Below are 23,784 nucleotides of genomic sequence, written 5' to 3' on the forward strand. Positions count from 1 at the left end.
CGGGGCGCGGCCGCCGAGGGCTAGCTCGGCGCTCTCTCGAGTTCCAGTCCCGACACTGACCGCTCTCTCCCGCCAGGCTAGTTCCCCGGTTATGGATTAAAAGTCGCGCCGGGAGCAGAGCGGGAGCCCGGGCAGCCCCAGTCCGTCCCGCCCGCTCCGCCCCGCTCGGGCCCGCCCCCGGCCCGGGGTCCCGCGCCCCCGGGGTCCGCGAGCGGCGCCGCGCGCGCCGGCCCCTCTTCCACTCCTCTCCCCCGCTGCTCGGGGCAGGCGGCCGCTTCTCCCCCCGCGGAGATGTCCGGCGGCGGCCGGAGGAGGGCCGGCTCCTCCTGGCCCAGCTTCTCCCGGTTCTTCACTCCTCGAAGCCCTTCCCGGGACGAAGAGGAGGAGAAGCCCGCGGCGAGCCAGCCCCTGGCTGGAGGGGCTCCCAGGTAGGCGGGGGCGGTCGGGGCCAGCGGGGTCGGTCGGGGCCAGGGGGGCCGGGAATGGGGCGGGGGAGGGGGGGTAACCTGGCGGCGCGGCTCTGGCCCGGGCTCTATCCGCCCAGACGCGGCGCCGGCTCGCCTGCAAAGTTAGCTGCGCTTGTGCTCCCACCCCTCGGCGGAGGAGGCCTCCCCCCACCCCGTCACTGCCCGCCACTGACGCGGACGTCTGGGGACGGTTCCTGTCCGACCCCTCGACCGTTAAGCCCCCTCCCCCAACTCCCGGGGTCTTTCTGCGCTTGGACATCCTCTCCCCGTCTTGTCGCCACAACCCCCCCAGACACACACACACACTCACACTCACACTCACACACACACACTCACACACACTTCTCCACGTCCCCTAGTCCAAGTCACTTCCCCCTGCCAGCCCGGCAGGCTCTAATGGGAAACGGTTGTCAGTTGAAACCTAGAAATCGTCCCGAGCTAGGGAGGAGGTGGACTGGGCTGGACCTTAGGCGTGGCAGCCTGGGCGATACTTTCAGACGCACCCCGCAGCCGCCCGCCCCACGAAGGGGGCTTAGGAGCATCCTGTTATTTTCATTGTCCAGATCTTCATGACCCAAACAAGGACGGGACTGAGTGCTGAAGACTTCGTCCAAACTCGAACACTAGCGAGAGAACCCGCCAGTGGCCGGGTTCTGAAGCGTTAGCTATGTTCCTGACCACACTTTTAGGCAGTCAACTGCCTAGAGCTCCCTAAGACTTTCCAGAAACTCTGATTCTTGGCCTGTCGTTCCCTCTGCTCTCTCAGCAATCCTTCCCTCCCACCTGATGTAAAATGAAACTGTCTTAGTAAAGTTTGTGGTTATCTGGCATTACAACATACTTTCCTCAATCCATTCCTTCCTTGATCCTCAAAGAAGCTTTTAAAAAAATCTAAGACCAATCACTCCCCATCACTTTTAAACTTTTGATTAAAAGGGAGGCCACCCTTGCTACTTTCTCCCTCTCCTCTCTCCCACCGCAGCCAGAAACTAGAAAGTCACTGCAAAATCTAATATATAATCTAAGGAGAATATTTATTTAGTTTAGGAGGCTTCATCTACCACAGAGTATTTTTGTGACTTGTAAAGAGAAATGGAAGTCAACTAATTTCAGTTGATCCCTGCCTAGTTCCTGGGTTGGTTTTTTGTTTTTTGTTTTAGTCACAGTTTCCCTATTAGTAAAATAGGTGAAATTATATTTCACTTAATTGCAGGGTCAATGACAAAATCCTAAAAGAAAAGTATCATTCTTTTGTTGTTAGAATTCACTGTTCTAGGCTGTTCAAGGTATTTTTGTCATTGCTGGTCGTGAGAGCTGAGGGGTTCAGTTTTAACTGATTGTTCACATTTTTAAAAACCTAACTCAAAACTTCTTACTTAAGGAGTGTGCTCATATATGCATTCCTTTTACTTTCTTTTTATATAGTATTGGATACTATCACTACACTGTGCATCAGTTAAAACTGTTGTTACTATTTGAAGAAAGGCACGATAGTAAAAGTTCTTTAGAATGATCCTTGTTATCTCAGCAAAAGTGTGAAACTATTGATATTTAAGGGTGCTCAAACAGAACACTTGAAAGTCCTTGGAAGTATGTGAATCCAGGTTAAGACTACATTGCTGGCTTGGTAATTTTTTTCAGAGGTAGGGATGAAAGGTCCATGCTTTAAGGGCAGTGGGTGGAACTACAAAGAAATGTCTTCCTAGTAGAGTTGAAGTTGGCTTTTGAGGGACTTCTCAAATCAACTTCCTTCTTGTATGAGCTAATTCTATTAGTGACCTGTCTTCCTGTCACTTACCTCTTTTCTCTTCCTCTTTATCTATAGGCAAAGGCTGAGATTTTTAATTTATAATGCTTATTTTAATTACATACATATTGTATGACTTCATTTTGTTTTCATCTTAAATAAGGAGCTAACACATTTCCACTACCACTTTTCAGAAGGTATCAGGGGAGACAGGAAACACATTTGAAAAATAACTCCAAGTTTCCCTTACTGTAATGGAAACTGAGGGGCCAAAGTCATTGTTAAGAGTATAATAAAACAAATGGGGTCCCTAAGTAGTACTGGATGTAATAATACAATTTAGTGATTTTAACAAGATTGTGCAAAGAATGGCAATTTGGGTCATGATTTTATTTTATTTCAAGATGAAAGGAACATCTGCTGAATGAAGGTCTAAACTCTTAATAAAGAGTTTGAGTCAATTTTATATAAATGGCTACTTAGTATTTAGGGAATATTTTCAAAATGAAAATGCCATGTTTGGTAGATTAATGCCTTGTATATTAGAGACAACTACAGTGGTAAATCTGGATCTTCCCTTGTGCTAAGGTGGAACAGGACTACCAAAGTATCTAGTGTGATCAATCTTCAGATTCAGGAATAGCTTTCCAAACAATGCCATCTAGATGTGTGTTAAGTGTGGGAGTGGGGACAGATGTAGAGAAACTGTTTGTCAGTGGTTATATTTCCATTGATTTGGAACTGAAGCAGGGATTGATCAGCTAATCCAACTGAAGAAAATTCACTTTTCTTGTTAGGATATCAGGCATGCACTAGGGCATTTCAGTAGTTCTCAGGGAGATTTATTATTTTAGGAATTGGCCTCTCGGTGATACAGTATTCTATAGCAAATTTTTTTCCCTTTGTGTTCCTATTACTTAAGGACAGCCAAGTGAAATGTTATAAAAGACATGATATATGGGACTTTCAAAATATCTCTTGGTGATAACTTTGATACCTTTTCTTTCAACTTGGATTAGATAGTTGGTTTAGGTAATGAAGGTGAGAAGTGGGACTAGAGTATTAGCAATTTGCTAACATCCCACACCCCTCTTTTTTCTTCCACTCTACTAACAAGAAGTGTGTGGTGTATCATGACCCTACGTCTTCTTGTCTTTTGCTCCTGTTTCTACAGATTTGAAGAATCCTAGACCAATATATGAAAATATCTACCTTTTAGGATTTCATATTCCAAAAGTTTTTTTTAAAATCCTGGTGATGATGGTGATGTTTAAAATCCTGGTGACCCTATTATATATATATATATATATATATATATATATATATATATATACACACATATATATATATTCATTGCAGCAGACAGATAATTTCATTTTATTTTTGTTAGTAAATTAAACATTTCCATTTACTTAGTAGCTGTGTGTGGTTGAATATTTTAAAATATCAGGACAATCAATTATTAAGTTTGAATCCTGAGCATATATGTTGGTCCTCTAGACTAGTGGTTCTTAATCTGTTGTTCATGAACTTGTTTTTGAAAGAAATATTTTGATAACTATATTTTAGTATAATTGGATTCCTTTAGAATCTTGCTTATTTTATGCATTTAAAAACATTCTGAGTAGGAGTCCAAAGGCTTCACTAGATTGCAAAAGGGGTCCGTAATAATACAATTGGATAAGAACCCCTGATCTCAATTTAAAATAATTAAGACATGGTCTCTGCTTATAGTCAGAGCTTCTATTCCAAGTCCACATTAGATAACTGCTTCTGCTGTTTTCTGTGTAATTTAGGACAGGTCCTTTAAAGTCTTTGGGCTTCAGTTTCATCATCTGTTTAATGAAGAGGATTGAATAGTTGATCTCTAAGTTCCCTTTTCAGTTCTAAATATCATGAACCACTTTTAAGTTGTACGTGAAGAGAGCTACCCAATGAAGAAGACTCTTCAGGAGGGGGTTAGTATTAGAAATAGTTTTGAGTGAAGAAGTTCCATTGCCTCTAGTCTAGCAAAGTAGTAAAATGTTGATTCAGTTTCCTGAGTTTGGAAGATATGTTAAATGGGCATATTGTAGTATTTCATGTAGTCGTGATTGTGACAACATTTAAGGTTTAGGTAAATTAGATTTATTATGTAATGTGACATTTAATAAGTTTTGGGGTGGAAAATTTACCAGTAACTTTATTTCTTTAGGTTTTGCTGCTACTGATTTTTGTGCTGTCATGTATTATGAAATGAGATTGATAAGTTGATAGATTTTTGATGAAATAAAGAAATGTATCTTTTACAGTAGCCCTCATTTTAACAATCCTTCCTCATCTGACCTCTTTACTTTTTCCCAAAATAAGTAAGAATATCACAGCAGTGTGAGAGCATAGTGTGAAAAGGGATGCAAATGCTCATTAGTTTAGGAAATAAATGCTTCTGTCATTTGTGATGTACACCACAGTATTTGTATATTTTTTCTTTAAAATATTTTGTTTTAACTTTAAACATTTTCTTTGTGGTTGAAACATCTTGGTGTTGAGATAAAAGTTGAGGACCTACTAAGTTCCTTACTTAACGGTTCTGAATAACCTTTGTCATTTTGAAATATCCTGGTTTGGCATAAGAAATTAAATGGGAATTTTTGGAGAGTTTTGCAGAAGCTACAGATGACAGAAATAAATTAGAAACTCAGAAATGCACAAAATATATGTATAGTATCGTATAACCCAAATTTTATAATAAGGTATTGAAAACACCCCATAACAGAAAAAGAAAAAAATGCTGACTTATTCTCTGTTATGAAGGGAAGGCCAAAAAGTTTTACTTGGATTTTCCAGGGTGCCTTGCTCCTAACCCCTTAGATGTGGAAGAGAAAACTGTATTCACCTCTATTTTCTCTATAGTCTAGTCAGACTAGCATGTTAGCTATTTCTTACTATATGATTTTTAACCTCTTACCTCTAAAACTTTGTATAGGTGGTCCTTTTATACTTGGAAAGCACTGCTTCCTTGTCTCCACCTCCTATAGTCCACAGACTACTTCAAAGTACAACTCAGGTATCAGTTGATACATGAGATCTTTCCTGATCTCCCCAGTTGTTCTCTTTCTTAAAATTACTTTGTGTCACTTGTTATGTAGTTTGTGTTTATTTACTCATGCACTTGCTGGTGAGAGTAGGAAGTATTCACTTTTTGTCTATATAGCCCCAGTGCCTAATATACTATGTGCTTTGCACACAGTGGATGCTTAATAAATAGTTGAATTGAGTGTGATAGCAATATTCTGTTTGTTTTTTTACTGTTTGTGAGGAAATAGCAAGATTTTCACTGACTAGAATATAGTAAAGCAAAAAGCAAACAAACAAAAACCCTGACATTAGTGTTTTATTTGGACCAGTGAAAACCTTGAATTTGAATCTCTATATTCTTCCTTCAGTAACAAATATGAATGCCTAATAAATTACATTATATATAATAATCAACATAATTTTGCCCATGACATAGTCATAGGCAATCCCAACTATAGTATAGTATAGTATACTATAGTATAAATATAGTGCATATACAAGTACCTAACTTGAAATTGACGTTAGAATGCATGCATCTGGCCATTGAACATGCAACTAACATAATCATATTATATATGACAACATTGCAAATATAAGAAAAAAGTCACATGCAATATGACACATAATACATATAATATAATTATATTCAGTAACTAAATACACAGATCAGTAGTACTACTTTGACTAGTCCATTAGTTAAACCTTACTGGAACAAAATAAGGAGACAGAAACATAACATCATTCCATTGTGTTAGCTAATAGATTGTTTCGCTTCAAAGCCACCTTCTACTTAAATGCTTTTGTTTCTACTTGTATCATTTATAGAAAGGATGCTTATTGTACTCTACTGAAGTCCAGTATCAGCCATTATTCATCTTTCGTCTGTAAAGAAACTGATTCATAATTCGCAATTTGCTTGAAGCCAGTGTGGGCACACATCTTATGCACACAGCTTATTTGTTTAATGCTGTAACTCATGAATCTGTCATGTTCACTTCATAAAACTATGCATAACTGGTATATATGGATCCATTACACATTCTAGCTGAATCTCCCCATGGATTAATTAGTGAGATTGACCTTAGTTCCATATACTTCTCTGCAGACCCTAAAGATGGGGTTATTCACCTCTAAATTACTTTTTCTATGTTTCAAGGACCTGGTAATTAAAATAAGTATCTTATTTGTGCAGTATTCATCTGATATTGCAGAATTCAACAAGCATTTATTAACAGTATATCAGGCTTGATGCAAAAATGCTATTTACATAAGATAGTCCATGTCCTCCACGAAGACATGGAGTTCATAGTTTTATAAGGGGATGAGATACAAAAGAGTATACTGGCATTAGTGAGATGAACAGCAGTTTTTTGTTATAGTATGTACTGAATAGATGTAGAATATATTTTCCCTTTAAAATAAGTGATCAAATGCTTTCCTTATTCACCTTATATAGCCTTATATATTTAACCTCCATATATTATTTTTAGTGTCTTGCTTAACGATAATTCTTTTTGTGCTAAATTTAGAATCTTACATGTGTCAACCTCTGTTATCCCAAAAGACCTCGGTCTGCAAATCATTTTATGTTCTTAACATTGTCATCTAATTCTTATACAGGAACTTTTTGCATGGATTTACAAACATGAATGTAAGTAAAGGCATATAGTTACTTGTCAAAATGTCAATTGTGGAAATGGTCAATTATGAGGTTCATGATGCAGGACAACTTGCTACAATCTCTGTAATGAGGGAGTAGGGTTACATGAAACAGGCTGTTTCTGCTTTGTGGATGAGAAAAGGTGGAAACAAATAAAAAATGGCTTGTGTTCTTCATAGCATTATTGATTTAGATCTGTAAGGAACCTCAGAGGTCATTTAGTTTAGCACCATCATTTGACAAATGAGAAAAACTGAGATACGAAACTCTAACTTCTTAGTGATTTATCTGTTTACTCTCAGATCACAGTGTTAATCAGATAAGCAAATGCTGGCATGAGGGATGATAATAATAATATAATGGCACCAGTTTACAGGGCAACTCTTTCAGTATTAGTACCCAGTGATTTCCAAACCCAAATCAGGACCCAATATTTATTCAGATGTTAAAGACAGCCTTGAAAGAGAAAGTTGGAAAAGCACTGGCAAAGAAGTGTTCTTGTTAGTGCAATAGTTCAGTCACTGAACATTGTATCAGTACAAGCACAGCTGTACATACACATCTTAGACACAAAAAGGCTAACAGCCTTATTAACTGCCCTGCTTTAGTCCTTCACTGATAACATGAAGCCAAAAGATGATAACCAGTGGTATGGAAGATAGCAGTAATAGCTCACATTGATTTAGCACTTTTGCAATTACAAAAGGCTTGCCTCACAATGGTACTGATGGAGGTAGTACAAATATTGTTACCCCCATTTTTTGAGCTAGTTCTGCTACTGACTACATCCAAGACCGTAGACAAATCACTTAACTTTATGTACTTCATTTTTCTGATTTTAAAATGAAAGGAGTTGTCTAGATAGTCTCACAGGTTGCTTTCACCTTTTACTCTCTATAATTCTTTGAAATGTCAGGGCTTGACTCACTTACCTACCCAGGCTTATTGTACAAGACCAAACAGGCCGAAGAGAAGTCCATAAACCAGGAGACATGAAGTGAAGTGATCTGGTCAGGACCAGCACAAGGTTAGTTAGTTCTGGCACATGAGCATAAAGATCTTTATGGCATAATGCACTGACTTTATCTTATAGCCTTGTCATGCATATAGTTCACTCAATGGCTGCCCATTCTTGCCTGCTGTGACAAATGAAAAATCTGGAGAAACAGTGTTTCTGGGTAATTAATAATCATTTTATTAAGTAGGCTAAGCTGGCAATTAATAAATTGATGGTCAGTGGTTCCTCTGTGTAACCAAAGATGGGCATGGAGACAGGGAATGCCTTAAATACCTTTGTAAAAGGGAATGGCCCTGACAAGTGAAAATTAACCTTAATAAGAAGGTCGGCTAAAAGACTTCAGCTCCTCCTGCCGAGAAGGGGGCTTTATCATGACACTCTACCTCCAGTAGTCTGGACAGGGGAATCCAACTCCATCAAGACCACTCTGGGAGCTGAGTCACTCCAAACTTTTAATGGAGAGGAACAAGGACAGGGTCTCCTTTTCTGTGGGTAAGAACTCACCCACACTGGATTATGTTTATTCTATAAACAAAAGTTAGGTCTCCTAGTTGGGTGGGGTTCTGCACAAGATTAAAGAGCATGTCTCTTGAGGGCAGGGTTAATTTCAAACATTCAGAAAGACTGACTTTTTATGGGAATTTGGCTTTACTGAGGGAACAGGAGAAAAGCCTGGATCCCAATTTAATAATTGGTTATTAATATAATAGTAAAATAATTTATCTCACTAATATGCCTGTGCAGAAACAGAAAAATAAATGTTGAAGCACCTAAGGCACAAGGGTCCTGGTGTACAGTAGAGTGAGGGCTTGGGTAATTGACATTCTATTTAGTCTATAGCCATATGCACTTTTGTTTCTTTGAAAAAATTTGTATGTAGCTAATTTGAAGTGATTAAGATTATTACAGTTATTAAAATATTTCTTTTGGAACTATTAAAGTTATTTTTGCTTTGCCAAAATCCTTGATTATTGTCCTTGATTAAAAGATGAAACCATATACAGTGTGGATGAAAAAGTCAACCAAAATGTGTGAAATGCCTGCTACCTCCCCAGGTTGTTTTAAGTGTTATAGCGGATACCGGGGGAGGGGGGGGAAGGGGGGAAGGTATAAGACATGGTCCTTGCTCTAGTTTATAAGATTTATGAATATGAAACAAAGAGGAGAAAAAAAGCATATAAGGTATTCAGTTATGTGGTATAGACTGCATGCTGGAGCCACTCTATACAGGCTTGAGCTGATTGTTAAATTATCAGTGTGAGCTGAAATTGGCAAATACTACAAATCGGGGCTTGATCTATTATTTTATTGTCTAGACTTAAGAAAGTGAAGGAGAAAAGTTAATAATGAAAATTAAACTTTAAAGTGTGTTGTGTGCTTTGTGGGTGGTGAACTGATTGTTACATTTACCACCAGCAAGAGATCCTTAGTCAAGGAAAAGGATCTGTGTTGGCTACAGTTTTTAGAAGCAATTTTCAAGGAGGAAATTGAAATCTACTGTTGAGGATGATTTTAGTTACACCTTAGGATTTTGATGGATAGAAATAAGGGGGGGGGGAAAGCATTCTTCTGGGAGCTGTAAGGTGTGAGTGAAGGGATAGGACTTCAGATAGTTTAATATTTGCTCAAGCTATCTATTTTTCCTTTGGTATTTTTCTCTTAAGTACTTTTACCTGGTAAGAGCAGAGGATACCTTTCCTCCCAATTCTCAACTACTTACATAAAATTTTTTAGAAGCATATACAGAGCAATTTCCTCATTCCTTCTTGATATCTGTACAGCATTGCTTCTTGAATATCTCAAAATAATACTGACCCAGTTTGGCTATTATTTCATTTGACAAATGGATGTAAGACTTAACCAAGATTTCTACCACCTTCTGAATGAATTTTGCCCTTATTCTATTTGACGAAACTACACTCTACCCTGAGACAGTAGTCACTGCTCTCTTTTTCATAAGAGATGAACGGGACTTGAACACTCTACTGTACTTTCTGTTGAACAGAACCAAAGCTGTACAAGGCCTGTGTGGCTTCGCATGTTCTTTATCCCATTCTATCCTTCTGCAAGCTATTCATTTGCTATCCATTCAGGCAGGTCAGTTTTTTAAATCAAACAGGTGTGTTAAAATGGAGGTGTGAGTAATTCAACCATTGAAGAATAGACAGATGAAGTGGATAGGCTAAGCTCAGTTGAATGGGCTTCCCTATCATGAAATAATGTTTATGGCATGGTAGAAGACAGCATGACTTTTTCTGTTACCATGTATTATATTACTTAATCTGTCTTCCCTTGGTGTACTCCTTGTACACATATGTATGTAGGTGTTTGTGTGCACATACACAAATTCTGCGTAGCTGTAATTCCTTATATGTTATAAAATCGAAAGCATGGGGAAATGTGTGGGATTTACATATTATATAGTTAGTATATAGCATTTGTATTTGCTTAAGTTCATATACAGATGCCATATGTATATATTTTTTAACTTCCTGAATCAACTACAAAAGGCTTAAGAAAGAAAATGCTATCCACCTGCAGAGAAAGAACTGATATATCAAAGTATGAATTGTATGTTTCTACTTACATATCTATATCAAATGTTTGCCTTCTCTTATGCGGGCTTAGGATGGAGACAACTCAACTCAAAATGTGACCAAAAAAAAACCCCTTAAATAACCTTCATGAATCTGTGCCCTGATTAACATGGGAATTCTCTTCTCTGGTGCACATCACAGCCCATATATGCCTTTTCATCCTATGTGATTCTTTTTTGTATCCTTTCATAATTTTGCTGAAGAATATCCTTATAACACACTTAAGACCTTTTACTAGGCTAGGGGTTCTTGACCAGGGGTTTATGAGTTTGTATTAAAAATATTTTGATAAGTCTATTTCAGTGTAACTGACTTCCTTTGATCCTATGTATATTATTTCATATGTTTAAAAACATGATCCTGAAAAGATCACTAAAGGATTCTATAACATACTGAAAGATTAAGAAGCCCTGTTCAAAGTCTTTTGGGGGTGTGTGTGGGGGGGCAATGAGGGGTAAGTGACTTGCCCAGGGTCACACAGCTAGTAAGTGTCAAGTGTCTGAGGCTGGATTTGAATTCAGGTCCTTCTGAATTCAAGGCCAGTGCTTTATCCACTGTACCATCTAGCTGCCCCCTCAAAGTCATTTAATGTGTGGATCCAGCTTGTCTTTTGGGTCACCTGCAGTTTTGGTTCTTTGGACATTGTGATGTTTCACAATCCATATATGTATATGATGTTTGAAAATTTGAATCTCTTTTAACTTTTGTCCACATTTTTAGATTATTCCACAATTTTTAATTCCTAAATTTGTATCTATAGATTTTTTCAGCAGAATGTTTTGTTTCCTTCCAACCCACTCTCTTTTTTCTTCCTGCATTGACTCCTTGTACCACTCTACACTACCCATCAGCCAGTTTGACTCATTTTCATCTATATCACTATATTTGCAAATGGCCTCATAGCATATGTACATTTTGTAAGGACAATCTTGAAATCACTTGTTACCAGCAGTTATCTTAAAGGGTATCATGAAATCATCCAATAAAATTTCCTTTCATTTCACTTTGATCTTCAAAATGTTTTTTTTTAACACTTTTTGGGTGGTGAAGGGAAGGCTTCTGAGGCCAAAGACATTGGAATTGCTTGTCCTTTGATAGGATTCCTTCATGCCAATAAATATACTTTTGAAGGGTCACTTTCCTCACTTTTTTTTTTTTTGAGCCTAGATCTTCCTGTTCTAATTTAGAGGCTGGAAGTGCAACACCTACTCATGGGCCTGATCCAAATACTGCCTCTTAGGGAAGCTTTAACCATCTTCATTTTTCTGACTTGGGCTGATAATTCCTCTTGTGGCAGCTTGCTGGCCTTCTGCTCCTTCATGCTAATCACCATATTAGTGCTGACACCTGGGCATCTAGGTGGTGAAGTGGATAGAGCTCTGGCTTTGAAGCAGGGAGGACCTGAGTTTAAATCTCATTTCAGATACTTACTAGCTCTGTGACCCTGGGCAAGTCATTTAACCCCAATTGCCTTAAAACATTCAGGGTCATCTCTAGTCATCCTGATATATATTTTGCCGCTGGACCCAAATGGTCCCATCTCTGGAGGAGCAAGTGAGGTTGGTGACTTTGCATAGCCCTCCCTTAAAATTCAATTCAGTGTAAATCATGAAATCACCATGATGTCATGGTCCTCTTGGAGAACTAAGGGCAAACAACAAGAAGTGCTAGGTAACACCACATCAGTTTAGGCCTGCTGCAGCTTGGAACTCTTGAACTCAAGTGATCTACCCATCTCAAACTCCTCAGCAGTAAGGACTACAAGTCTGCATATACTACTATTCCTCCCGGCTTTAAATCCCACACTTTTCTAAAGAACATTACAGAAGTAGTACTAAATAATCTTAATTTAATAATCTTACAGAATTTATATTCCTAGTCCCTGGGGCACTTAATTTCTTTACCTGGGACCTTTGTTTTATTTAAAGGAAAAAAAAACAACTAGCTTGTGCTAGACCCCTCCTCAGGGGACAACTCTCCTGTGCTATTTTCTTGTTAAAGTTAGGCATGATTTACTCTCCAAGGGGAAACCAAAGTGAGGATGGGGGAGTCCTGCTTCACATAGTTCTGATTTTCTAACCAAGATTACTAGAGGTGGGGCAACTAGGTGACTCCTGGATTCAGGAGAACCTGAGTTCAAATCTGGCCTCAGACTAGCTGTGTGACCCTGGGCAAGTCACTTAACCCTCATTGCCCCACAAAAAACAAAAACAAGATTACTTGAGGCTATTGATATCCATCAAGCAATTAACATTTTTTAATTGCCCAGAGAGGGGTGTGAGCCACCATACCTGAAAGCCAACCCACTTTTCCCAGATGCAGACTAATTCTATCACTTGAGGATTATTTCTCCCAATGAGGAAATAATAGGGAGCTGAGATAGCTCTTAACCCACCTACTTATTAAATGTCTACCAATTGGGGATCTCTTACCTTTTTTTCTGGGGAGGGAAAAATGATGTACTGTCAGGCCAATTAGAAGGAAGACAGACCTAAGTTTAAAAGACCCTCTTGCTCCTCACTAGGGGGTCTTTGGTCTTTGAGAGAGAACATTGATCCAATTTATTGGTTATTTCTAGCCCAACTAAAATTTAATCATGCTCAGATCCCAGGTTTTTTGATTGAGATGGCCATGCTGACCCGTTTTACTGACAATTTATGTCACTGTTAATAAAATGTTATCTTGCCCTGGAGAAAAAATAATCTTACAGGATTAAAAAAAAAGGTAATAAATCATTATAGATTGATTTGGCATACTCTAAGGATGCCAGTTTACCAGGACTTTATGAGTTCTCTCTTTAAATTGACCAAATTTTAAAAATCTGGTTTGCATCAGGAAGGTAAAATTTTATCATACAGATGATCAGTAATTGATTAAAAACTATCAATTATTCATGATTTTGTTTTGTTTTGTTTTGTGTGGGTGGCATTGAGGGTTAAGTGACTTGCATAGGGTCACACAGCCAGTAAGTGTCAAGTGTCTGAGGCTGGATTTGAACTCAGGTCCTCCTGAATCCAGGGCCAGTGTTCCACTGCTCCACCTAGCTGTCCCCTATCCATGAATTTTTAAAGGAGTATTTCTAGTGGAATTAATGACAAAATTTTTATGAACCAAAATAGTGCAAGTATAAAGTGTCCCAGAAGTTTTAGTGCAGTTTGCTTAAAACTGTGAATAGAATATATAGAATATGTTAGTATAATGGAATGGTCTGTAAGTAATTTTTACATTTCAGGACAATAGAATTAATTTCAATTTTATATATGGTTTCCACAATTTAAAAAATGACTATATGAAGATTTTTGCCAATTTGTGAGTAGTTTAACATGATAAATACATTATCCATTTAAAATTAACATTCTCTCTAAAAAGATTTAAAATATTAAACTTTGTCTGATCTTTTCTGTTTGCCTCATAACCTTTTAGGTTTGTATACCACCCTTTACAGAAGCACTGTTCCTCATTAAGCAAAGCAGTATAATATGAGGACTTAAGTCTAGAAAATTAAAAAATGTGACACAATGTAGCCATCTAAAAGCTCCTTATGTGAATTTCTCCAAAACTATCTAGAATAAGTAGTTTTTTGTTTTGTTTTACTAATTGTTGCTAATTTTAGTTACTTGCTTTTGCCTCGAAGTACTGTTCTTATATTTTCCCATTCAATAGCATATTGATCTCAAGGAATTTTAGACTATATATTATTCCATACTATTAAAGGACTTAGTTAAAAATGACTAAACTTTGAACAGATAATGACAATTACAATTTAGATCATTATTGATGTTGCTTGTTTGTTCCTTTTCTTGTGACATTTCCTCCCCACCCGCACCCCCTATCCTTTCTCTGGGAGACTGGATGTTTATAGACTGGTTGTTAGTCTTTAATTATCACTAGGTGGTTTTAAAAAATTGATTCATGCCCATTAATTAATATGGATTACATTATCACCTTTGAGTAGTATTGAAAACTAGGCCACTTTCTCATTTATCTCAGTTCTCTATGCTATGTATCAGGTGACCTAGGTGTGTATTACTTCAAATAAGGAAGAGACAAAATTTCTAATGATCAGTATCCAACATAGCTAAAATAGAACTAAGAAAGTGAATCTTCTCCTTTTTGTTCCATGCCTTAGAGAAAAATGTATTTTTAAACTATCATTTATTTTTTGAACTCTCCTAATGGCACATTAGGAAAACCATCTCATTATTATATATTTATAGAGATAGAAACTGGACCCATGATTTCATTCATAGAGAACTCCCAGGTGAAGAAACTACTTCTACCAATGCCAAGTGGGCATTTGTCTCTGCAAAGTATAGTTTTAGAGAGTAACCTAGAGCAGAGAAGTTAAACCCCTCAGTCAGTATGTAGCCCACAGGGATCCTTATATAAGAATCAGTGGCCCTGGTTTCTATGGGAGTTTGACACTGAGCTAGAGCACTGAACATTAACCTAGGGGTCAAGCAACGTGATCAAGGGTCACACATGCAGGATAGTCAGTAGTGATATTTCAATCCAGGCCTTCCTGCCTTTAAGACTTTCTATCTACTATGCCAAACTGCTTCTTTTAGAAATTATTTAACCTTTTAAAATTTGTTAGGAACACATTATCTTCTGTCTGCCAAAATCCAAGACTGTATAAATGGATAATTAGAACAAGTCTCTCGGCAAAGTTTTCCGGTTTTAATATATTCAAACTTCATTTTTCCCACCTCTAATAGTTCTCACTGTTATTTTTGTACTTCCTAGTTCACCTGAATATGTATATATGTATATATATATATGTGTGTATATATATATATATGTATATATATATATATGTATATATATGTGTGTGTGTATGTGTGTGTGTATGTATATATATATATATATACACACACACATATATATATATATATATATAAATAAATTGCTTGGTGGGGAAATAGCACAATTACTATGTATTTGAATTCGAGTTGTGTATCACCTTTCAAAAAATTTTCCCCTACTTATTATGATGATGATGATTGTGCTATTAAGATTTTATGTATTTGCTAGACTACACTTATCTCTCAGTTGGTGTATATATATAATTTATGCTTATTTGTAGGAGACTAAATTCACCAAACATTTATTAAACGCCTACTATATGCAAGGCACTCTGCTAAGTGCTGGAGATATAAATACAAAAAGAAAACAGTTCCTGCCCTTCAGGAACTTAACATGCTACTGGGGGGGGGGTGTTTGTGATTTAGCATGTACACAATTAACCATATGTAAAATATATACAAAAGTAACACCAGGTAATTTTAGCAGGTAGAGACTGCTAGTATCTATATAAAGAGCAATCAGAAAAGTTCTCTTGTTGGCAGTGGTACCTAAACTGTGCTTTGAAGGTAGCTAGAAATTCTTTGAAGGACAGCTTAGGAGAAAAGTAATACTTGTGCAGTGGTACAGATGGCATTTCATATGTGGGCAGTTACCAGCTTGTCTAATGGAGGCCAGGAGAGAGACTTCTTTTTTTTTTTTTTTACATATAAGGTATTTTATTTTTTCCATTACATGTAAAGATGGTTCTCAACTTTTGTTTATACAAGCTTTACAATTTCAGATTTTTCTCCCTCCCTTTCCTCCCTCCCCTTCCTCCCCCCTCCCCTAGACAGCAGGTAATCTGATATAGGTTATATCTATATATCTATTACATATACATATAGATATATATATACACACACACATATATATATACACATAACATTAATCCTATTTCTGCATTAATCCTGTTACAAGAGAAAAAATCAGAGCAGTGATGCAAAACCTCAAAATAGAAAAAAAAAAAACAGCACCCAAAACAAAAGAAATAGTATGGTTCAATCAGCATCTATACTCCACAGTTCTTTTTTTTTTTTCTTGGATTTGGAGATCCTCTTCTATCATGAGTTCCCTGGAACTCTTCTGTACCATTGCATTGGTGAGAAGAATATAGTCCATCACAGTAGGTCAACACTCAATGTTGATGATACTGTGTACAATGTTCTTCTGGTTCTGCTCATCTCACTCATCATCAGCTCACGCGAGACCCTCCAGGTTTCTCTGAACTCCTCCTGCTCATCATTTCTTACAGCACAATAGTATTCCATTGTATTCATATACCACAACTTGTCCAGCCATTCCCCAATTGATGGGCACCCCCTCAACTTCCAATTCCTTGCTACCATGTAAAGAGCAGCTATAAATATTTTTGTAGATGTGGGTCCCTTTCCCCCTTCCATGATTTCTTTGGGAAAAAGACCTAAAAGTGGAATTGCTGGGTCAAAGGGTATGCACAGCTTTATCGCCCTTTGGGCATAATTCCAAATTGCTCTCCAGAATGGCCAGATCAGTTCATAGCTCCACCAACAATGCATTAGTGTTCCAATTTTCCCACAGCTTCTCCAACATTTATTATCTTCCTTTTTTGTCATTTTAGCCAATCTGATAGGTGTCAGGTGGTACCTCAGAGTTGTTTTAATTTGCAAGGAGAGAGACTTCTTAACTGCCAAATCCTGCAGCCTTTTTTCCATCCTTACCTTCTGTACAATCTTTGACACTATCTTTGCTGTATTGATTCATTCTTCTCTCTTCTCTTCCCCCCTCCCCTACTCCCTTATGTATCCACCTGTTTCTGTCTCCTTTACTACTTCTTTGTATTGTACAGGTCATGCCTGCTAACCATGGGTCAGGTCAGGGTTCTGTCCTGGGCCCTCCTCTCTTTTCCTTTTATATTCTTTCATTTGGTGGTGATTCAATTATCATTTTTATGCTAAAGATTCTCAAGTCTACTTATCTAATCACCTCTTCTGAGCTCCACTCTCTTATCTCTAGTGGTGTATTGGACATCTTTAACTGAATTTCCCATAGACATCTTAAATCCAACATATCCAAAACTGAACTCATACCCCGCCCCCAACAACTTCTAGTATTCCATTAACTTCTCTGTTACTGTTGAGAGTACTGCCATCTTCCAACTCACCCAGGTTTGCCAACCAGGTGACATCCCTGACTCCTCATTCTCTCTTGCCCTTCATAACCAATTTGTTGCTAAGGCCTTTCAATTTTCCTTTTTGTAACATCTCTCAAAAATACCCCTTTATCTTCTTTGACACTGCTCCAAGTGTCTCTCCATTCTCCACTCAGCCATCGAATTTCTTTTCATAAAATGCAGTTCTGACCATGTCACCCTTGTATTCAGTAAACTCCAGTGGCTCCCAGTTACCTTCAGGATCAAATATAAAAGCCTCCATTTGGTGCAGTGGATGAAGCACTGGCCAAGGATTCAGGAGGACCTGAGTTCAAATCCAACCATACTAGCTGTATGACTCTGGCCAAGTCACTTAACCCTCATTGACCTGCACCCCCCCCCAAAAAAAAAACCAAACAAAAAAACAATAATAAACATCCATTTGGCATTCAAAGCCCTTCTAACTAACCTATCCCACACCTACCTTTCAAGTCTTCTTATACCTTATACCCCCTAATCCATACATATTCTATGACCCAGCGACACTGACCTGGTTGTCCCATTCTTGGAATGTTCCTCCTTATCTGCTTCCTAGCTTCCCTGACTTTCTTCAAGTACCAGCCACATTCCCAGCTTCCAGAAGAAGCCTCTCACATTTCCTCTTAACTCTCATGCCTTTCTTCTGTTGATTCTTTACACTTTATTGTGTATGTAGCTTGTTTGTTTGTACTTAGCTGTTCGCATGTTGTCACCCTCTTTTGACTCTGAGCTCCTGGAGATAGGAACCATCTTTTGTCTTTCCCCTGAACTTAGTTTGGTGTCAGGTACTAACAGTTACTTAACAAATGCTTATTGATTGACTGACCTTCAGTTTTTCAGTACCTCAGGCAGCTCTCTAAGAAAATTAATTTCGGAACAATTGCTCATCTGCACTGGTGATGAGAGTTTTCTCATAGGGGGTTCCTAAGTTATACAGGTAAACAATTACAAGTTTCAACCAAAAAAAAATGAAATATGGTTTCTATCACAGCATAAGAATATAGTTTGTTATAACCTAATCAGTGGTTACATGTTCCTTATAAGAAGCATTGAAATGTTTTGAATTTAAGTTTGTTAATTTTGGAGAGGTCAGGTAAGAATTCAACTCTCTGACCTTTATTGTCTAATCCATAAATGGAACTTGGAACTAGGAAACGCCCTAGCTAGAAGCAAGTACTGTTATGTGCTAAATTAGTCAAAAGAAAAGCTAAGTTGTAGTAATGTTTGTTGTGTTTCATTGTATTAAATAGGCAGATAAGAATCTTGCTTAACAATGATGTGTATATTATACTACAAAGAAAATATTATCAATATTTGTATTGCCATAATGTGCTATTCTAAAGTGGCTGGAGTTATGCTGACTAATTTATGCTTTTAATTTACCTCTTAGCCACAAAAAGGATTTCCTTTACTTTGATTTTTAAAATTATTTTATTCTAAAACAGAAGCTAGCTTCATCAGTTCCATGTAATTTGAAATCATATTCTGACTGTTCAGTCCATAGCTGCCTTGATTCAACAAGCACTAGAGAAAACTTAGCTGACTTGTTCCAAGGCAAATGAGGTGAGAAGTATAAGGATGTAAACGTGTATTGGCAGGCTTGGATGGCATCAGTTATTCTGGAATACAGTGTTGGACTTGAGAGCCATTTGTCTGTACTGTCATTGAAAACACTTAAATTTGTTGTTTTCATGACATTTCTTTTTAAGATCTAAGTTAGTCAATTATTTATGAAACCACATTTTCTTTGATACATGTTCACATCCCTCCTATAGTTTGTGTCATAAATTAATAAGCATCTATCACAATTTTGATCTTGAGGGTCTCCTAGCCCCTTTAATTTGACTTCCCCAGTAGAATTTTAGGATATTTATCTTTTCTTTGAATTTTTATATACACGCTTACAAAACTTAAGGGTTTGGTTCAGAACATGTTCAGCTTTCCTTTACTTATTCATTATTAATATAGAAATGAAGCTTAATGCCTGTCTTAGGCATTCTATGAGTTCTAAATGCATCTAATTATGTCATAATCTCTCTGTATTTTCCAAAAGAATAGCATGAATGACTTGGTCACTTGCTGAAATATAGAGAAACTATTATTTTCCTGATCTACAAGTCTAGTTACAGTGTTATGAAAGATAAAAGTTAGTCTAGCATGGCCTGTTCTTGATGAAGCTATGCTTGCCCTTTCTGATCATCACTTCCTTTTTATAGTTGTTCATTAACCATTCTGTTAATAATATGTTGTATAATCTTGCCAGTAAACAAAGTCAGGCTCACTTGCAAACTCCACTCTCCCTCATCTTCCTTTCCCCCACCCTCTACTCCTAGCAGAGACAAGCCAGAGTCAGTAGAAGACAAAGCGTACAAGCAGCAGCCTGTGGAACAAGAGCAGGAAAAAGAACCAAATGCCTCTTACAAAACCTCGGAAAGTACCTGGGAGGCAAAGGTGCTTTGGGGCTTTGCAGAATACCTGCTACCAGCATAACCAATAACATCTGGTTGATTCCGGTCAAGCTTATATAGCAAGAGATAGAACTAAGTCTGGATTTGGGACCATGCACAAAAGAAAACAGAGAAGAGGAGAAAGCCAAAATCTAAGACTAGGAGATTTGGCCAAAACCCATAAATTCTTGCAGAAGTCAGTACTTATTCTTAGTTGTCATATCCAGGATCCAGGAGGGCTTGCCTGTACTGTATATGGGAATATGGGAGAAAACAGCATTAGGTCCAAGCACAGAGCCCTAAACCAGTCACTTAAGGCTGCAGATGAGATTAAACTGAGAAACAGGCTAAACACAATGAAGAAATACTGTGGTCCTAGAGTTCAAGAGGTAATTCCAGAAGAGGAGAGTACTACAAAATAAGTCATCCGATTAGATCTTCAGAGGAAAAAACCAAAACAACATGTCTTGCTGCATGGACTCCAGAAATAACTGGGAGAAATGAAGCTAAAGAAGATTTAACTTACACAATTATATATGTGCACCCACACACAGAATTTGGTGTAGAAATTAATTAAACTCAGTAGGAAATAGAGGAGGTTTGGGGGGAGGGTTTAAAATAGAGAACAGAATGAGGAAGGGAATAGTTATAAACAAAACAAACTCCAGCATAAGAGAGTAGATTGGGAAGAAGAGAATAAAAAGGAAAGAAAGAAAGGAGAAAAGAAAGAAACAAACAGTAAAAACCTATAATTGAGGGGTGAAGGTAAGGGAAGTAGATCAGCAGAAAGGAAAATATCACTTCAATTATAGATCAGTGGTGTTAAGCAAAATACTCTTATACAACTTTCTTTTAAAGAGAGGTGATTGGAAATGAATAAAGGAAAAATGCAAGAGAATCAAGGGAAATAGAGGATTAACAATGATAACCATGAATATCAGTGGGATAAAATTGCCCCTAAAATGAAAGAAGGGTTTCAGAATGGATTACAGTTAAAGCAGATATACAAGAAAAGCAAGGGTAGCAGCTATGATTTCAGACAAAGCAACAATTAAAAACATACCCAATAGGGGCAGCTAGGTGGTGCAGTAGATAGAGCAAAGACTCTGGATTCAGAAGGACCTGAGTTCAAATCCGACCTCAGACACTTAACACTTACTAGCTGTGTGACCCTGGGCAAGTCACTTAACCCCAATTGCCTCACAAAAACAAAACAAAACAAAACAAAAGAATTATTAAAAAAACCCATACCCAATAGAAAGAGATAAGTAGGGAAATAGTGTTATGTTTAGATGTTTAAATAACAGATAACAAAGTAATATTAATACTTAACATATAGGCATTGAATAGCATGGTATCTAAATACTAAAAGGAAAAGTTTATCAAATTACAGAGGAAAAATAGATGGTACTATTATAATAGTGAGGGACCCCAATGTATTCCTTTCAGAACTAGACAAATCTTAACTAAAACAAGAAAGAAGTTGAAAAGCTGTTACTTTTCAACTTATTTGTGAGGTTGATATTAATTCAAATTAGTATTTTCTTGATAGGATTTTGTTAAATGAATCTTAGAGATATGTGGGCAAAATACTTGTTGATTTTCAAATTGAATTATAATGAACATGATTTATATGTTGTATTGATTTAAATTTAAAAAAAAACAACCTTTGTGGTTTTTATTTTTCAGTCCTGAAAATGGGCCTGTCACTTTAAGTCAGAAAACCGAAAATGCACCTTCAACAGAGCCAGTAAAGGTATAGTTTAACAAATGTGTGTGGGGGGGGGTAGTGGGGGGCAGGTAAGGAGGTGTTATGCTTGTTATATTTTCTGTCTACTAAGTTTCTCAGATTCTAAGATATTTATGTTATATTTAAAAAATAATGAAATGCCATTTTTAGTGTTTTCTACATTTGTATAGAAACATAATGCTGGAAAAAAGACTAGGGAGATTAAATTAAAAGTTATTTTCAACTGAGTTTTTCTCAAAAATAAGTAAAAGATACTATTTTAAAACATTTTTTCTGTGAAGAATTTTGAAGAATATATAAAACGACTCTCATGATTATCAGTTCAATTCAATGCAAGAATATACAAATATACACATGTAGCTAGGAATTTATTACCTGGGGCAAAATCATTTAAGTATCTCCTATTTTTGAGGGTGCAAAAAGCAGCAGAAGGAACAATCTGGGAGAGGGGCTAACTGAAGCAGGTGATAAAGTCTAAGAGTCAGGCAGGGACTTCTACATTGCTCTGGGAAGTATGAAATGTTTCCACTGACCATGGAAGGCTTGCTCTGGAAATAAGGTGTACTTCAGTGGACGTTATTCTTTTATTTTTTTTTATTTTTTTTTTTTTTTAGTGAAGCAATTGGGGTTAAGTGACTTGCCCAGGGTCACACAGCTAGTAAGTGTTAAGTGTCTGAGGCCGGATTTGAACTCAGGTACTCCTGACTCCAGGGCTGGTGCTCTATCCACTGCACCACCTAGCTGCCCCTGAACGTTATTCTTACTAAAGAAATTCTTAATGGGACACACACAAGCTCTTGCAAAAGAAACCAGATTTTTGGGGGGTGATAGAATTGTTTCTATTGTCCAGAGGTCACTGTAGTTTCAATTGACCTGGTGTTGCCTTGGTAGAATGAGTATAGGTTAATTTTTGTAGGGGGTGATGGGGAAAGTTGCAAGTCTTTGAAAACAGTCTCCCTCCCTGGGAAATATCCTTCCTCTCCAAGTAACTAACGTGCCTAGGCAAAAAGCCTTATTTGTCTTAGCCTCCTTACATCATTAATGTACTTGACTTCTAGGAATTTCCTTATAAAGAATGTAGTTTGTCACAGGTGAGAGGTATGTTGGTTGTGGGTGGTGGAGTGGAAAGAAAAAGGGTCTTGGGAAATGACAGAGATGTGCTTTAAAATGAATAAAACATTTAAATACAGTTTTTTTTTAATTGAGGCAATTGGGGTTAAGTGACTTGCCCAGGGTAACACAGTTAGTAAGTGTTAAGTGTCTGAGGCCGGATTTGAACTCAGGTACTCCTGACTTCAGGGCTGGTGCTCTATCCACTGTGCCACCTAGCTGCCCCTAAATACAGTTTTTTACATAAAAATATTGGGAAGACAGGATAAGTAATCAAGAATCTCTGAAAATTGTTTTATATTAGATTCTATGGTAAAATAGAAGCCAAGAAACTTAGACCAGAGGTATTCAACTCATGGGGGCAAAACTCCTTGTGAGGCTAGAACCAGATTAAAATATAATTGAAAAATATTTCACAAAATAAGTAAAAAATAAATAAAATATAAAATGAAACATAGATATTGCTATTTTTTTCTAAGTTAGTATCCTGTCAGGTACCTGTTTCTGTTTTGAGTTTTATAACACTGTCTTAGATCATCCTCTTTTTGTTCTTTGTATAATGAAATACGTTTAATTATTTTTTGTTAAATCATAAAAGTATTTTATTATTTTCTAGTTACACGTAAAGATAGTTTTCAACATTTGTTTTTATAAGTTTTTAGTTCCAAATTTTCTTCCCTCCCTTCCCTCCCCCTTCCCCAAGACAGAAAGCAATCTGATATAGCTTATATATGTACAGTCACATTAAGAAAGTTTAATTATTAAAAACAAATCTGAAAAAAAGGTGCAGTGACCTTTTGCTTTTGCAAGTGATAGTGGTTTTATTTATTCAAGTTGGAATTGAAAATATTCTCTTGCACAGCACCATTACCCCATAGTACCTAATTTTTTTTTTAAGGTTTTTTTTTTTTTTTTTTTT

General features: G+C 37.3%; 1 protein-coding gene across 1 annotated transcript in view; it reads left to right on the plus strand.

Annotated features, from left to right (window-relative positions):
- Nucleotides 1–291: 291 nt before the first annotated feature.
- CRYBG3 (crystallin beta-gamma domain containing 3) overlaps nucleotides 292–23,784 on the plus strand; it is a 144,018-nt gene continuing 120,525 nt past the window's right edge. The window contains exons 1-2 of the mRNA XM_043997303.1: nucleotides 292–428; nucleotides 21,695–21,761. Coding sequence (XP_043853238.1) covers nucleotides 292–428; nucleotides 21,695–21,761 — 204 coding nt within the window. The remainder of the gene's footprint in view (nucleotides 429–21,694; nucleotides 21,762–23,784) is intronic.

This window comes from Dromiciops gliroides, chromosome 3 (assembly GCF_019393635.1).
Source record: "Dromiciops gliroides isolate mDroGli1 chromosome 3, mDroGli1.pri, whole genome shotgun sequence".
In the NCBI taxonomy this organism is placed as follows: Eukaryota; Metazoa; Chordata; class Mammalia; order Microbiotheria; family Microbiotheriidae; genus Dromiciops; species Dromiciops gliroides.